At 32.1% G+C, this 19,037-nt stretch overlaps 1 protein-coding gene and 1 long non-coding RNA gene across 5 annotated transcripts in view; both read right to left on the bottom strand.

Annotated features, from left to right (window-relative positions):
- Nucleotides 1-7,112: 7,112 nt before the first annotated feature.
- The window catches only part of LOC127730032 (uncharacterized), an 88,198-nt gene continuing 76,273 nt past the window's right edge, over nt 7,113-19,037 (bottom strand). Inside the window, exon 2 of the long non-coding RNA XR_007994938.1 lies at nt 7,113-8,989. This is a non-coding gene — a long non-coding RNA (uncharacterized LOC127730032). The remainder of the gene's footprint in view (nt 8,990-19,037) is intronic.
- The window catches only part of LOC127730013 (band 7 protein AGAP004871-like), a 69,815-nt gene continuing 62,578 nt past the window's right edge, over nt 11,801-19,037 (bottom strand). For all 4 annotated transcript variants that reach the window (XM_052238058.1, XM_052238057.1, XM_052238056.1 and 1 more), the window contains exons 6-8: nt 16,478-16,533; nt 13,378-13,456; nt 11,801-12,383 (exon numbers count right to left, since the gene is read on the bottom strand). In XM_052238058.1, coding sequence (XP_052094018.1) covers nt 12,159-12,383; nt 13,378-13,456; nt 16,478-16,533 — 360 coding nt within the window. In that variant the 3' untranslated portion in view covers nt 11,801-12,158. The remainder of the gene's footprint in view (nt 12,384-13,377; nt 13,457-16,477; nt 16,534-19,037) is intronic.

The following is a 19,037-nucleotide window of genomic DNA, read 5'->3' as shown; positions in this document are numbered from 1 at the left end:
TACAAAAGTGTCAAATCAAACGGACTACAAAATATTACATGAGGTTAAAAAGTTACTCTATACATTTTGCTATTACTTGTCGAGTTGTGTCTCGTTTTGGAAGGAGTTCGTTTTGCCTTACGCTTAAATAAGTTTGCCCCCGATTGTGACATCACCAAATGCGACTAATCATCGACTTTTACTTACCATCAGGAACAAGTTGGATTCCGCAGGTAGAACAGGCACTGCTTGCTTTTCCTGGCCACATAATTCATCCCGGTTTTTTGCCGAGGTCCGTGTTGCTCAATCTTAAGATTTGTGTGTCGTGCTTAGTGAACAGATGTTTTTTATGTTTTTGTTTTTATTTTTTATCAGGTTTTCCCTGTCTTATGGTTTTTGGTTTGCCCTATACTTTCTTCTATCCATTTGAAAGATGTACCAATTGTTTTATTTTAATATGAGGATATGTCTTAAAACTGTGATTTCATGGGTAAATTTAAAAATGTCATGCATTTTTACTTTTCAATAGAACGTTTTGAAATAAAATACAAAAATGTAGCTCCAAGTGTGATTAAACGCAAACGAACAATTTGAATCATCTATTTGATAACTACTAAATGACGTATTTTCCTTAACAAATATCAAAATGTTACCGTATCATGATATATCCACATTGCAAAAAGTCTTTCTTCATCGCATCTTCAAAAACAAAGCCACTAGCAGAACAATGGTATTCTGCCAAGAAATATAAAGTGGATTTCCGTTGAATGTATGAAAAGATCTTACAATGTCAAACTAGCTCTATTGGTTTAAAAAAAAAATGATTGATCGTTTTGTTGGTGTTGCTTAACTTCAGGTAAATCATATTTAAGGCATATACCGAAAACCAACAAACTAAACAATTAAAGAACATTTGTGAGCACGTTCACATATCCCTCGACCCCACATTGTCACTGGACAAACAAAATCTCACCAGATTCCTAAGTTCAAAGACTCATAACTCTACAAAAGTCAATTGATAAAAATTTTCTTGTGGATATGCACATTTACATATTATGTCCTCATTAATTACAAACTTTCATGAAATTTTGTTGTGTGGTTTCAGAGAAGTTGCGATTACAAACTGTTGCAGTAGTATATTTAGGCCAAAATTCGAAGTTCGAAGGGGAATAACTCCTAGAAACAAAAATCAATAGAAATTTCCTGTTGATATGCACATTTACATAGTATGTCCTTATTATATACAAAGTTTCATGAAATTCTGTTGTGTGGTTTCAGAGAAGTTGCGATGACAAACTGTTGCAGTAGTATAATTGGGCCAAAGTTCTAAGTTCAAAGGGGCATAACTCCTAGAAAAAAAAATCCATCGTATTTTCCTGTCGATAGGCACATCTACATAGTATGTCCTTATTATCTACAAAGTTTCATGAAGTTCTGTTGTGCGGTTTCAGAGGAGTTGCGATAACAAGAACAGGACTGGCCAAAATTCTAAGTTAAAGGGGCATAACTCCTAGAAAAAAATTGAATCGTAATTTTCTGTCGATATGCACATCTACATAGTATGTCCTTATTATCTACAAAGTTTCACAAAATTCTGTTATGCAGTTTCAGAGGAGTTGCGATGACAAGAACAGGACTCACGGATGGACAGACAGACGGACGGACGGGTGTAAAACATTATACCCTCCGCAACTTCGTTGCGTGTGGTATAATAAACAATCACTTAGGTATGTCCTACAATGTTTGTTGGCCAGATGAATGGTAATTTGGAGGTTATATGCTGCAATGTCGCCATGTATGCCGTATACGCAACCCGAAATAAGAAATACTTGTAAAAAGACTTCAAAATGGCAATCATCAATACTATAGAGTTTAAAAAGAATAAGTTAGGTAGTATTAAAGTTACCATTTGGTACTTATGGTTATATGTTTATCGGATTGGGATAAAATGTTATTGTAAATGCAGGAGCTTCCATACATTACTCCATAGGTTTGTAGAATGATTCCAATGATCATATGCATTATACCTAGCCTTAAATGTCATGTTTTTGGCCTACCAGACACTTTGACTCGGAAAAAAATTGTTCCGGAGGCGTGTGACGAGCGCTCCTAGACTGGATATGATACGTTTGATTATCACGTTTTATGTTTTATAAAAGATCATCAATACATATCTTCGACGGTGTCGTTCATATTTTATTCTTTGTAAGATATTGTTTGAGTGTTAAAGACGGCAATTTTGCAAGATTTCAACATGTTATTCACAAGAACGAATACAATGTATATATAAATTGGTTTCTATTATGGTAAATGAAAAGGAGCTTTCGGGTTTAAGTTAATGAGATACAACACAATTGAAACGAAAAGAATTTGTAATACTTTTGAAGAGGAACCTTTTTGGAAAAGATTTGCACCGGAGTAGTTGAATCAATTGTTACATTTAGTATTGAACTCCGATACTAAAAGATGTATCTTATGATTGAAGTTGATGGTTTATAGTTTTGTCTCCTCAAAGATCAAATAAAATACAAGAAGTTATATATAACAATAAGTCTTACCACAAGAAGTCATAGTTGTAGCTGTCGTTGCGTGGCCAGTCTGTTATAATTTGATGCACAATTTAAAAGCAATATGTCACAATCTTTGTTGGAAAATCTTTCAATAAATATCAAATTAATCCATTAACGAGGTTTATGAACTGTGTAAATACATCGTATATAACAACGTTGATACCGATTATCACCTGTGTTATCTTCGTAGAGGGTCAACACTGTCCAAACCAAAAATAAGATTAAACGGCAAAATAAGTCATGGCTTATGTTAAAAAAAAATCGTGTACGATAGTTTTGACACAAACATATGTAGATTTTTTTCTTATATCAGGTTCACATAACAACATTGTTTTCGTTTGTAAATCATATTACATAAATTGCTCGTTAAATGAATTAGGTTTACATTTCACTTGGAAACTCAGCAGGGGCCTCGGTGGCCGAGTGGTCTAAGTAGTTACTACTGTAATCACTAGCCAGTCAACACTGAGGTTGTGAGTCCGAACCCCGCTCGTGCGGGTGCACTCGACTCCAATCTTAATTGACTAGGATTGTCAGTTTTCCTATCGAAGGTCGGTGGTTTTCTCCGGGCACTCGGGCTTCCTCCACCAATAAAAACTGGCCGCCACGAAATAGCCCAAAAGCGGTGCTTAAAAGTGGCGTTAAAACACCAAAAATCTAAATGGAAACTCAGTATATACTCCAAAGACAACAAACAAAAGTGGAAATCCTGAACAATGATAGATCTGTTCCTTCAGAATTTCAACCAAAGATAAATATTGGGTTTCATGTACATTACTTGATACCAAAATTACTCAATTGTCTTTAAAAAAAAACACGACATTGGTGGCTGTGTCGAATGCTTTACGACACTTTTTTTCCCCTATTTTATCATCAAAAAAGGCGGCCTTGGAGTTATGGTAAAAGTACTTACTCAAAGGGACATTTTAATCAGATGTGGATACGAAGAATTTCCAAAGATCTGTTAGTGTACATTCAGTAGAAGTATCTCTCATCTGGCAATAGTATTAAATATGTGACTTTTCCACCCATTACACTAGGGTTCTTTATTTTAAACCAAAAGACAGATCGAAAGAATTGTTTTATAAAGAATAAAGCCAAAGTAGATACAATAAATTGCTTCGCCGAGCGCAGCTGGATACAACCGCAGAGGTCCAACCCCGAACAGTTGGGGCAAAAATGGACACAATATTCGCGCTTGATACAGGTCTGAATTTGGATTGTAATTAAATATTTGACACATAAAAGGTTTCTGACACAGAATAACTGTAGTCAAAGAACTTAGAATTGGTTATATGATTTGAATTTATATTCATTTTTTTGCTATTGTGCAATACACTTTGCTGTTGCGAATTGACCTTCCCCCTCCCCCCACAAAAAAAAATTACACCCCTTTTTTTTTTAGCTTTTGTGAAAAACACTTTAAGGGTGCGATCAACAGTTTTTTCTATGACGTCATATTTTAAGGGACCATGCCTAAGTGACCCTTAGTGGTGGAATGGTTAATAAAGATACTTGTAAAAACTAGATATCACTGGAATCAGAATTTTCTCTTGTTTATATTGAAATAAAAATATAGTGTACTTTTAATATAGTAAAAAAGTTCTATCCAGAGAAAATGGGGAAAAAGTTGCCTAATCTGAACATAATAAACCTGAAATCAGGTCATGTGCATACCCATGTAAACATGATACAGGCACATTTCCCATAATCAAAACTGTATGAAATTCATAGGTTTTTACCTGGCCTTTAATAAAAATCTTGTTTCAGGGTACGGTTTCCTGCTTCGAAAAGAACTACAGTGGCTGCAAATAAGTTTTAAATTTTCACTTCCAAAAAAACAGGATGTTTACAGTGTTGTCTCCCCTCAAAACATGTATATTTAATCTGATTTTTAAAATTATTTTAATCATTCAACCTGTTTAAATTGGACTAATTAACTAATTTTTACAGTCAATTACAAAAAACATGATACTTTTTCACCAATTATATGAATAAAAAGGGATTTCCCTCCACGGTTATTTTTAGTCGGGGAATAACCCCTAGTTTTTTATATGAAACTGTTTATAGCACCCTATGCTGTTGCATATTAACCCTCCCCCCACACACACACACTTTTTTTTTGCAAAAAAACTAATATTTGAAGAATTTTTCTTTTTAATTTCTGAAATCTGAAATGAGAAAAAATTGACCCCCCACAATTTCTTTTTACCCCCAAAAAAATCTTTCCCTCAAGATATGGTCATAATCTCAATTCAAATTTCCATTGGAGTTTGCAACCATAATTACCCATTTAAATAGATTTTTTTGTGAAAAAAAAAGATGCAACATTTGCAGATATTTTTACTGGTCTTCCTTTATAAATATGCATTTCTTTATACATAATTTAAAAGCAGTGTAAGGGAGGTAATCAAAACGTTGTGTTTGGATTACCTCCCTTACAATGCTTTTAAATTGTCTTAAGTAATTGTTCATTATCCATTACTTTATACATAATTGAAAAGCAGTGTAAGGGAGGTAATTCAAATGATAAGTTTGAATTACCTCCCTTACACTGCTTTAAATTATGTTTTGTACTAAAGTTATTGTCCATTAACCAGGACACCCTTGTTTTTGCCCCCAATTCCTAAACGGTTTGAGCCATAATCCCCCAAAGCAAATCCTAACCATCCCTTTGTGGTATGGAAACTTGTGGTATAATTTCAGAGAGATCCATACACCGATCCACAAGTTATTGTCTAGAAACTAGAAAAATGCTTATTTGGGCCCCTTTTTGGCCCCTAATTCATAAACTGTTAGGACCATAACGCCCAAAATCAATATCAAGCTTCCGTATGTGGTTATAAACCTTGTATTTAAATATCATAGATTTCTATTTGATTATACTTAAGTGATTGTCCGGAAACCAACTGTCTTCGGACAACGACAACGACGTGATACCAATATACGACCGCAAAATTTATTTGTTGTCGTATAAAAACTTTGTTTTAGAAAGGGATAAATCACACCTTGTAAAAATGCTCTGATTTAGACCAAGAGTTCTCTGAAATCTGACATTATCAAGATGCTTGATTTTTTAATTGACAACATATTTGTTACGTTTCGAGGACATGTTTTTCAACAGAAATCCACATTACCATTAGAACCAACTGTGCTGCTTCTCTTCTTGTCCCTTAATCATTGGAAAAAGACTTCACACAAGAACTTCTCAAAACAAATGAAAAGAAAACAGCAATATCCTTTAACTCCATAGTCTGCTATTAAAATGAAGTCCTCTCATTAAATTATTCAAAGTTGAATTAAAAACCTAAATGCAACAAAAATGCATGCCATGTCGTCCTAAACATACTCCCAACAAATAATTGAAAGTACAAATGTGTCTGTGATATAACAGAAAGTAATTGTCTGACAAATTCAGAAAATGCTCACACATTAAAAGTTGTCACTGATAAGCTGCTGACTAAATGTGAAAAAAAACAGAGTAAATGTGAAGATAGCAGTACTTGGGGAAAAGTGTGACGAAAGTTTTTAAGTTCATTCAAAATATTGAAAATTACAAAGTATTGGCAAACAATAAGTAGATTTCCAACAATTCCGAATAATGCTCATATGTAAAACTTATCGCTGTGAAGCTGCTGATGACCAAGTATGCAGTCTTTGTGTTCAGTAGTACTTGAGAAAATTGTGACGAAAATTTTTAAAGTCATTTAACATATTGAGTGAAACATTCAAAGTATCAGTTAACAGGATGTAGATGTCTAACAGAAACGAAAAGTGTTAAAATTAAACCCTGCCAGGCTGTTCACCAAATATAAAGTTATGTACTACCTGAAAAGTGTGATGGAATTGTTTGTTTGTAGGACAAACGGAGAGACATTCAAACAGACAGACTGATTACAAGATGGACAAGGTGAATGCAATTTAGCCCCCACTTTTAGAGTGGAGGTATGAATACTTTCTACCTACATTCACTTTTTGCACATGGATACATTTGCTCTGATCTTATAGTTTTATTGGAATTTAAAGAACTAAAGCATTGGCTCGTCTACTGTCATTAGATTATATGTCAATTTTAATTTTGAGAAATGGGAAAAAGTCCTAAAATAAAGGTACCACTATAAATCCAAAGCTCTTTTTTTTAATTTACTTTCATCAGGTTAAATCTAAAAATTTTAAAGCCAGGAATGTATGAAGACTTTGACAAGCTTTATTACCATGAGGGACCTTTATCAATTTTGCCCTGCTAAAATTTATAAATAGTACTGTATCAAATTTGAATTCCCCACCACTTTCAGAAAAATACAACAAGGTCTATTATTCTGAAATTATGAGGTGTATGGATCCAATGTATGTCACCAGTGTATTATAGTGAACTGAAAATGGTAGAAACACAGATATTTATGTCCAAACACACAATGGCAGAGTAGCAGAAAATATCAGTTTTTAAAGTCTTTTGTTTGACCTGATTTAGGAATGAACCCATGACCTCTGATACTCTAAGTCAGACGAGGGTCACTGGGTGCTACCAGGAGACATATTCAAAACATAAAACAAACAGTAAGACACAATACAATAATTTATATATAATACCATATAAACAACTACAAACAATAACAAAAATATCAATAAGGCATTTGGATGAAGTATCAAAATAAGTTGATTATGCAATGCACTTAAAGTGATCCACTGAAAAATCCCTGTGGCTGATGATCTTGAGTAAATGGCTTGAAATATGTTTTCCTCATCGAGTTTGAGTGACTAAGTCATAAACTGAATGTTAGCTCTATAATTCCCCAAAATCAACAGTAAACATGCAGGTTTGATAACAATTCATTTCACAGCTGAAGTATGGTTTAAAATATCTTTCAGCTGAGCTATTTTATATAACATCCAACCTATTGATTTTGATTTACAAAAAAACATATCTGATTGCACATGAATATATATTGTCTATAAAATGACTTTATTTTACACATCTTTGGTCTATCTGGTATTTGTAGTGAAAACCGATTTATACAATATAAACCCACTTATCTAAATAAACAGTATAACTGATGAAGCTACTAAATATTTCTGATATCACACTTTTGAACACAATAAGCTTAAACATTTTATTTTGATGAATCGTTTTCTTATAAAAAATAAAAACAAATTAGGATTTCTTATATATGACCTTTTTTGTAGCTTTTAAATCATATATTTGTACACAAATAAAAAAGAAGAAAATAAATTACCCTGTTTATCATGAAAAAATACACATGTAAAAGAATTATTATCTACAAAAAAATAGTATTCATATCTATCTGATCACAGCTTTATATGAAAGAATTATAAAGTTAATCAAAATTTTCTTATTTTTATTTTATTTATAAAATCAAAATTGAATATGTTTCAAAACATTTCTTCTCACTTAAAATTCAACTTAAATCATAATATAGGCAAGAGCAGACTAGATTTGCAGAAGAAAAAAACAAGCCAATATTTTTGCAACCAATTCTAATGCCAGTAATGGTATCTCAAAGCAATCATATTCCATTTGGAACCTTTATATCACTTTTCTTTTAAAATAACAAATAAACTGTTATCACAGAGATATGTCTCGCCTTTTTGTAATTTTGATAATACAAATGTTGAAATTAAAATAGCAATACTTTAACATGTAAGTTATGCAAATATTCAAAGTCAATGAACCATGACTGAAGGTACATGGCTAAACAATCTCCATGGAATGAGATGTGCCAATGCTAATACAACTGCATACCAAATACCATTGACTAATGATAAGTCGTTCCCTTTAAACAAACCTAAACACAAACATTAAGTTGTAAACTATGTAAAAGTTTCAAAGTCAATGAACCATGATCAGGGGTGGGGCTATATAATCTCCATGGAAACGATACTTGCAAATGCCAGTAAATTTGCATACCAAATATCATTGACTTAACATTAGCAGTTGATCTTAAACTGATCTAATCACAAACTAATACATGTAAACTAAGCAAAAGTTTCAAAGTAAATAGACCATGACTGAGGGGGTGGGGACAAATATTCTCCATGGAAATGAGATGTGCTAATACTTATACAACTGAACACCAATTAACATTGGCCTACTACTAATGGTTCCCCTTGAACTGACCTAATCACATACTAATACATGTTAACTTAGCAAAATTTTCAAAGTCTACAGACCATGTCTAAGGGGGCAGAGCCAAATAATCTCCATGGAAATCAGATATGCCAATGCTTATACAACTGCATACCAAATATCATTGACCTACCACTAGTGGTTCCCCATAAATTGACCTAATCACAAACTAATACATGTAAACTATGAAAAGTTTCAAAGTCAATAGACCTTGACTGAGGGGGCGGGGCCAAATAATCTGCATGGTAATGAGATGTGCCAATGCTAATACAACTGCATACCAAATATCATTGACCTACAACTAGTGGTTCACCATGAACTAGACCGAATCACAAACTAATACATTGTTGACGCCGCCGCCGCTGTCGCCGTCGAAAACAGCATACCTATGTCTCGCTTTTTGACTCCGTCAAGGCGAGACAAAAACTGAATTTAGGGAAAATGTGATAAAAAAAAATGTTATAATTTGAAAAACCTAGATATGTATTAGTGGATGTCCGAGTGCCCTCAATATTTTTGAAATTTAACTGCTAAAAACCTTACAAAAAATACCTTGATCATTAACCGAAAAAGGTTATTTATGATAACTTTGTGACATATTTTGACAAAAATTTGAAGACACTGATGCCACAGAACATGGGGAATGGTAAATATTAACAAAAAGTATTAGGACCACTTATTCTCCTCAACACTTAATCATTCCTATTATATATTGTTCTTTTCCTTTGACTTAAGTATTGCACATAGAATGAAAAGAATTTCAAGAAATTCACATAAAATAAGAGACAAATGCAAAACATATGGTTTCACATGAAGAAAGGAGTAGGTTCAGTAAGACCCCTTTTTGGCCCCAAAATATAGCAGTTTTACAAAATTGTTAAAATGTAAACTTTTAGCTATTCATTGGAAAGTAGAATACTTCTGTTACATACATATGGGCTGTTTTTGATAATACAATGCATATTTATCGGGTACTAGCATCATTAAGTCATGCTAAATTACTGAAATCTTCATAATTTTAGCATTTGAGTTAATTTTTAGACGGTTTCCGTCTTAAATGGACGTGGCCGCATTTGTGTTCATTCTTAATATTTAAATATAAGTTGTATTTGATGATAATACATAACATATATAAAGGTTGAGGATGAACACGGATGCGGCCACTTTCATTTTTGACAAAAACCATCTGAAAAGTGACATATTATGGCATATTTGATAGATTTATAACATTTAAGCTTGAATATGAGCGTCTTTAATGACTAAATCAGTTCAAATCTTTCACATAAATAAATTGATTCTACTAAAGTAGACACTTAAGTGTTTAAAAAGTGTCCAAAATCTTTCATCAGATGAACCTGAAATTTGGGGCCAAAATCGGCCCTTACCGGACCTACTCCTTTGATGATTAATGTAAATATTGCAAATATGTGAAACATGATTAAAATGTTTTAAGGATGTTTGCTCCTCTTGTTTTTGTGATTTGATGATGAATTTTTGTCAGATATTCGGAATCCTCTGGTTTTATCCATGAAGTGCCATTAAAAATTTTGGCTGCTAACCCCTTACTTTTCTTTTCATAAATCTACTACATATAGTTTTAGAAGCAATATTTAAAAATCTTATAAAATCCTTGTTATTTTTTCATTGCTTTTATAAGAAAAAAGGTGCCAATGTTAAATGTATGAAAAATCTAAAGAAAATCATTTCCTGCCAATTTTTCAATGGTTTATATCTCAAAAACAAGGACATAGTTCTTATAGTTCTGTTATTTATACACCATCAATTTATAACAGTCTTTTAAAAAATCTTGTAATTTTGAAACAGACTAGCGAACATCCTTAAGAGGTGGTTTTAATACATAAAAAAACCTAATCGCTTTGCAAAACTATACAATGCATTTTAATAATCTGTACACCCTGAAAGCATTGAAAAATGCAAAACAACCATATTTTCCCATTTCTTGTCTTTTTTCTCAGAATTTATAAATAAACCCTCAATGGTAACTCTCTGTTTTACTAAAGTACTTGTTTTTATGTAAGGTAGTGTAATATAAACTTCCTGCTGATAGGACACAATAACACTGATAAAATAAAAGAGTTGAACTGAGAGCTATTTATTGCTAACTTATATTACCCCCACTATAAAATTAGTAAACAGGAAGTTGATAATTGATGGAAGTGTAATGGACCATGTATTAAAGTATGCTCACAAGAAGTTTGCTACCAAATTTCAAGAAGCTCTAATTTGTAGTTCCTGATAAAAATGTGATGAAAGTTTCATTGGACAAAGTTAACCAGTACACCCTTCCTTCCCAGCAAAGGTATAAAAATTGGACTGTAAAAATATATATAAGTCTAGCTTCACATAATACACTGTGCACCCCATATTTACCATTTATGATCATTCATATTTGAGCTGGCTTGTTAAGATCTGACGGTGTTTGCTAGTATATAATAGGCTAGTATTTATTTTCTCTTTTGAGATAATTTGGGAAATCAAAAGAGATAAACCCATTATTTTTCATGATTGATAACAACATGCATCAAGGATTTCTGATACATTAATACTACATCATATACAAACATGTACAATTAATGGTAAATATTGCAAGTTATTTTTTCTAATATAAAACAGTTAATGCTGTAACACTGTAATGGCAAATGACTAGCTACAGGACTATAGCATAAGTTAATACTGTAAATTAAGAAATTATTGCATGCATTTATTATTGCAATTTTTTAAAATCAACAAAAATGCAATCTTCATACACATCTATGTATCAATTTTAAGAATGCAAGTTCTTTTTATTGCGATATTCACGCAGTCACATTATTCGCATTAATAAAAACCTTGCAATAATTTCTGAATTTACAGTAGATGTCAGTCAAAATTTTCTTTTAATGTATAACTGCACATATACATAGTAATCTGTGCAGTTAAATATATATAATAAAATGGCATGCTTAAATAATTAATTTTTGAAAACTACTAATCATATCTGTTTCTATAATAAAAAAAATAGAGCTTCATAAACATTGATAAATAATTCTGTTCTGCTTCTAAAAAAAGTAAATTGTATAAAAAAAATCTTTTTTTTTATGGGGGGGGGGGGGGAGGAATTATTGTGACGCCATCTTGATATTTACCTCATTGCTCCTTTATCATTTCTAATTTCTTAACAAAAACATATCAATTTATATTTTTTAATTGACTTTTACTTTTCTTATGGTCTATATATCTTACTGTCAGTGATATAAACATCATCAGATACAAAACTTCATTAAATCTGGGTTATTGCTGTTTTTGACAACTTACATATATATCTTAACAAATGTACAATATAAATTTAAACCATTATATGTACAAATTCAGTTTTTTGTAAGTGATTTATGTTGTCTCCCTTGAACAACTTATGGGTATCATAAATCAACAGAGGCAAGTTGAAATGTACAAATTCATTTTTTTCAGAAGTGTGCCTGAGTTGTCTCCCTTGCACCTCCAGTGTATTTCATAAAGCTTTGCATCAAATCAATAGGCAGAGGGAAAATAATGGTTGAATTCTTTTCTGCTGAAATTGTATTGAGTGTCTGCAAATATCGGAGCTGAATAGCAGCTGGAGACTCCGCCATAACGTCTGCTGCTTCTTTCAGGGCACGAGAAGCTTTCTGTTCACCTTCTGCAGCAATCACCTAAAGCACAAACATAAAATTGAAAATTGAAAACTTTTGATAGATTGATTGATTGATTGATGTTTTAACGCCACTTTCAGCACTATTGAGCTATTTCATGGCAGTCAGTTTTCATTGATGGAGGAAGACAGAGTGCCAGGACAGAACCATCAACCTTCTGTAGGAAAACTGACAAACATAGTCAATTAAGATTGGAGTCGAGCCGGATTCCAACTCACAACCTCAGTGTTGACAGGCAAGTGACACAGTAGTTGGACTTCTTAGACCACACGGCCACAGTTGAAAACTCTTGCATTTTTTCCTTACATTAAAAAGAGCATAAAGAAAATATCTAATGTGACCATTTGATGCCTCATTTTTGTAACAATATGATTAGCATATATTACCCTTCAAATTTGGGAAATTGCCACTGGACTTTAAGCAGACAAGAATCAACCTATCCAATTTTGTGGTCTTTGATTGATCAATTGTCTAGTTTGCTTATCACATCCGCTCGAACAGAGCACCCTAATATAACTATTCTGTGATAGACTTAGCATTTGCTACAAAAAAGATGGGTGCACTGGATCTATCATGGTGTGTTTTTGACAGTTAGTTACTGAAGGTCAGTGCTTTATTTAACTGATTGTACTGATAATGATCATGTACTTATCCAACTGAAAGAAACAAATTTCTTCCAACAAAAAAGTTGTTTCATAAAAGACATAGTATTACTGTCATGACTGTGGTTTCTATAAACAGTTATAGGCTTATCAACATTATCAAGAAATGTATGTTATAGAGAACTTACTTCAATTTTTTCACATTAGTATGTCAGGTTTTTCAGTATAAACGTCACTGAAACTAATCCTCCTCCAAAAAAAAAATATAAATGATAAAAAAGGGCATAACTTACAAGGGGATAAATTTTGTTATTTCTCAATCTTGACCTAGCCTCTATAAAGGTGCATTTTAAGGCATATTTGACTGTATGTGTTTGTGATTACTGTATTACCTTAGCTCTTGCTTCTCTTGCAGCTTCTGCTTCTGCAGCCATTGCTCTCTGTAACTGTACTGGCAGACGGACATCCTTACTATAAGTATAAAATATAAATTACATGACATGATCCTCAAGTGAGCACTTTAAAGTTCTTTGTAGAAAAACACAAATTCAGACACTTGTGATTAGCTTTAGCTCCACCATGTGGAGCCACTCCCTGGTGCTTTCGTCAAGTGCTTGTAGAGATTTTGTGTCATTTATACATTATATCCTTTCTTTAACTTTCATGAATAAAATTATAGTCATTCATAGTGAGATTACAAACTATGCCTTAAAATTCATAGTTCCAACATGTCTGCATGGGCATTAACTTTAGTCAAGTCTGCTGAAATCGTAAATAGGTCAGTTTCAAGACTATCCTCAATTATTTGCCCTTATACTTCACTTTAAGACCATACAAAGATCATTAAGAGGATTCCCTTCATCTTTTAAAAGAGAGGCCATTATATGATTTGTTCATATCAAAGTTTTTGATAGAATTAAGTTATATTGAAACATTTACTCTTGCTGACTAAAATTTCTAAATAAGAAAGGTTCTTCACACAGAGGAAATTTAGAATATCTGATTTTTCTTAATTATGTTCACTGCTGTTTCAAAGGATATCTATCTTCCAGCGTGTAGTCAGTGCTTTGGCATGGCCATCATTGATTTGATAAGTATAACAGTTTTTACCATGTTTACTAAGATGTTTCCTCTTACTTTAGCGTATCCCAAGTCAGGAACCTGTAATTCAGTGGTTGTTGTTGGTTGAGATCTGCCATACTTTTTTTTGTGTAACATTTTATGTATAATTTAGGCTGAAGATTTCTGTTTTTGAGTTGCTTGACATTTTGTCAAGCCATGACCTTTTAAAGCTGACAATTCTGTATGGGTTTTGTCCATTGTTAAAGGCCATACAGCATCCAACAGTAATATTGTTTTCATCCTTGTCCTGTGTTCTCTGGTGGGTAGTCCTCACCACTACGTTTTAGTCCTCATTCAACCTTTGTTTTAATAATTAGTATCTGGATTTCTAAACTTGAAATAGTACTTGAAAAAGTTTAATCCAGTAAAACTAAATTGTAACGATAAGTATAAATATCTAAATATCTGAGACTTTTATATCTTTAAAACAAAGACAGTTGTTTTGTCTCCTTGAATCTAACATCATAAAAAATCAATTGTGTCTTGAAACAGTGAATAATAAAATGACTATATATATTAATTTTCATTCTGTTGCAAGTGGGTTACAATATCTTCACTCAAGTTAGTTAAATTTTAGATTTTCAACATTGAAGCTTAAGAATACACATTTTAAATCTACAATTAACTACCAGGAGTTGAGAAATATTGTAACTCAAGACCAAACATGTTTTTCAGTCTTTCAATTGTAAAAACCTGAAATCTGATAGGGCAGCAATGGTGCTGTTAACAAATTTAGCTGCCTGAAATAATTGTTTTATTATGTGAGAAAATTCAGCCATATGGTTCAAATCTTTTTTAACTACCTAGCTGGGCCTTCTATAAGAGCGACCAGCATTGAAGATATAATAGGGTTTCATTCTGACCGCTGCTCAAATGTAGCATTTCTATGAATAACTGTCAGTAGACTATTAATCTGTAGGAAAATAATGTGTTCCTCATACTTTTTTGTTGTTGTTTTCTTTATATATGGATGAAAATAAAGAAAAGCCAACTGAATAAATTTTGAAAATAAATAATGTTTGGTAAAACAGAACTGAAGTTCTGCATTTCAACCATATAGCTGACAACTTCAATTTGAAGTAAACCCTGTTTCCCCATAGCTGAAATATACGGATTAATAAAGTTTCTGGACAATAGTAAAATTTAGAAAAACTGAAATGATTAATATGCCGAGGATAAATATGCAATTAATGTAATTGGAAACTTCTATTATGTTCTAAATTCAATGCTCTACCACTCACAACATACAGCATTGTACAGGTTATATTCTGTTTTTATTTCAGTCCTTATTATTTGAGATCTGTAGGTCAGAAAACATGTGACTAATTTTGTGTTCTTTTTTTTTAATTCAATTTCATCAAAGGACATGCAAAATTCCACACAGATGCAATCAGATATAAATAACACACTATTTTTTAAATCAAAATTTAGGAGACACATGTAGGAAAAATTTAAATTCAAAAGTTACCAAAACTACATGTGTTTTCCCTAACATTGATCAATGAACCATAAAAATGAGGTCATGGTCTGGTGAGCCCTATTACATTCACATGTTCAACTTACAATAATACTATCAACAAAATATATAGTTGACCTATTTCTTAGAGTTAGTGAGAAACTGTCTAAATCATGAAAACTTAAAAACTAAACCATAAAAATTAGGTAATAGTCAAGTCAGCTGATCCCTATTAGACAGACATGTACACTGTGTTTCATCAATTCCTAACAATACATAATAGAACCCCCTCAATACTCAAAATTTAGTGTTGATCAACAAACCATGAAAATGAAGTCAAGATTAGGTGAACCCTTTCTGATAGACATATTCACCTTACAATTATTCTCCTAAACAAATATAGTTAACCTGTTACTCAAAGCTCAAAGATCCTTTTATCACAAGAACTGAATGTTGATATTAATTACGAAAATGAGGTCAAGGTCAGTTGTCCCCCAGGCCTGTTGGACATGTACATCATACTTCAAGAAAATGCATAAGCAAGAAATTTTCCTCCAATTACAAAGAAAGTTTAAGCAGGAATAACTTCTTGTGAAATTTTAAATCAGTTTTAAAAGTGAACAAATTTTTCCATCATGTTCATTTTCTGTTTTTAATGCAATACAAACATATTCATGTTTACAGATAAATGGGGATCTCACCAGTGCTATCTACGTTTAGAAAAAAAATAGATTTTTACAAGTACAGAGATCAATCAAATATTAAAGTAACATTAATGTTGAATGATTGATTGATGTTTGTTTAACATTATCTTGAAAAGTTTTTCCAAACATTTAATGAGCCAACTTTCAAAACTGCATCTAAATTGGTTAATAACAAAATTTAAGTATTGTATATATTTTCCCTATACTCACACTTCAACACGTTCAACTTTTACACCCCAAGGATCAGTGGCTTCATCCAAAGAGGTCTAAAAAGGAACAAAAGAAACTAAAATATCGCACACACAACAAAAACCCATGCAATGGTTTTAATGCAAGGAAAATTCTTTTATAACCTCTTCAGCCGTTCTATTTCATATGATCTTCCTACATGTATGCATCTTCACAAGCCAAGGGTTACTATCCAGAGGAGGGGACTGGATTGAAACCCTTGGCTAGCAAAGATGACATGTATGTGTTTTACATGAAATTTATACTCATGAACATTTTTTCTTCTTCAAATTGCCAGGAATCCAATTTTAACCAATTTGATTTTTTACACTAGTCAAAAAGAAAGTTTAAAAACACAATTTTCATTCAGATACTGTGAATTCATTTATTTTCAGGATTACCAATTAATAATTAATTTACATGAATTTAGGAAGATTGTTCAATGATACATAATTTCCAAAATTCCCAGTTTTAACTAGTTCTTCATACAATTAGCCCATATTAAATTTGTATATTGATTAACACTTAAATTCTTGGTTCACTTTGAGCAAAGAAATCCCTAAAAAAGAGTAACCCACGAATAATTATGAATCCACAGCACCAGTAGCTAAGATTGACACATGTAAAAGATTCACTATGTACATCTGTTCCCAGAAACTGAAAACAATAGAAAATAAAACAAAAGTATCATGCATGTTTAATCATTCAGTTATTCATGCACTCTACCTGCACCACCTATGTCTTTGTTAAGCAGGTCAAAATCTCAGAATGACATCAAAGCTGCTGAAAACACTTATTTTTTCACCAAAACTTAGGACATTTACCGGTACATTTTGTAAGAATAACTTCCCTTTTACAACAGGTAGTTACTTCCCCTTGTCAACAGGTGGTTTGTTGGGAGTAACTTTATAGGTCATTAGAAAAGAAAAGACTTATTTTGGCTTTCAAACTTCTTTGATCTGAGCGTCACTGGTAAGTCTTGTGTGGACGAAACGCGCGTCTTGCGTATTAAATTTTAAACCTGGTACCTTTTGTTAGCTATTATTCGTATATATTATGTTTCTCTGTCCTAAATGTTATCCCATTTATTTTTATTGTAGTCCTGTCATGTATTGTTGTCATTTTAATGTTATATTTAACATTGCAATAAAAGCGAGAGGTTTGGCTAGCCACAAAACCAGGTTCAACCCACCATTTTTTTCTTAAAAAGTCCTGTACCAAGTCAGGAAAATGGCCATTGTTATATTATAGTTCGTTTCTGTGTGTGTTACATTTTAATGTTGTGTTTCTGTTGTCGTAGTTCTCCTCTTATATTTGATGTGTTTCCCTCAGTTTTAGTTTGTAACCCGGATTTGTTTTTTTCTCAATCGATTTATGAATTTCGAACAGCGGTATACTACTGTTGCCTTTATTTATTCATTCCAAGGGACTCTTTTTGGACTTTGGTATGTCATAGTTCTCTGTATTTTTGTTATGCCATACATTATACAAGAAAGGCTTCTTTTATTTTGATTTTATAAAACCCTTCCTAATATTACTTTGCAATGATAAAAAGTGTGTAAGTTTGAGGTGCAATATCGTTTAACATATTAACTTTTTGGAAACAGAAATCTTAATCTTATCCAATGCATGAACCATGAAAATGAGATCAAGGTCAGATGAACCCTGTCAAACAAAGTACACCTACAAAAAAATCTATACATTGAAAATAGATGACCTATAATTACTTATATTATTTGAGAACCAGGAATGAGTTTCACAAAAAAATCTTACAACTAAAGTTGATTGTAAGTATACTGAATTGTATAAGACTAACAATCAATTTTAGTCGTAATATTTTTTTGTGAAACTCATTACAGACCTAATCACAAAAACTTAACATTGGACAATGAACCATGAAATTAGGTCAAGGTCAGTTGCACCCTGTAAAATGGACATGTAATTATTCTTTTCACCAATATAGTTACACTTATATGAGATAAGAACAGGCATTGTTCAAATTTATGGTTTGTAAATTTCTTTAACACTTAAACATGATTTTTTTATTAATTATAAACCCATGCCGTATAACTCTGAAAAAGTTATTTTTCAAGGAAAAGACAAACATGTCAAACTGTTAGAAAAAAATCAATCGTTTTCAGTATAATTAGAATTTGACCAACTACACAAACACACTCTTGTATTACATATCTACTAACGGAAAACACACATTGTGTGTATGTTAAACTTACATCTCAACTCGTTCAACACGGATACCCCATGGATCCGTGCATTCATCTAAATTACCCTGTAAATACATTTCATTTTACTCACACAAAAAGGACTAAGTTTTTGTACATATATTGTAATTTAAATACAAAATTAAACATTAAATCCTTATACAGTATCAACATAGATATAAATATAAATTTCCAATAACAGATCAGAATTTGTAAAAACTATTAACAAGGAAGCAGGAAGACTGAACAGTAAAACCAAAATCTGTCCTAAAGGGACTAGTCTAATATTCCTTGTTGAGAAAAAAAAAATTTATAATCGGCTT

The sequence above is a fragment of the Mytilus californianus genome, unplaced genomic scaffold (assembly GCF_021869535.1).
Source record: "Mytilus californianus isolate M0D057914Y unplaced genomic scaffold, xbMytCali1.0.p SCAF_2, whole genome shotgun sequence".
NCBI classification, from domain to species: domain Eukaryota; kingdom Metazoa; phylum Mollusca; class Bivalvia; order Mytilida; family Mytilidae; genus Mytilus; species Mytilus californianus.
Note: the sequence above shows the minus strand (reverse complement) of the source record. Positions and strands in the feature narration are given on the sequence as shown.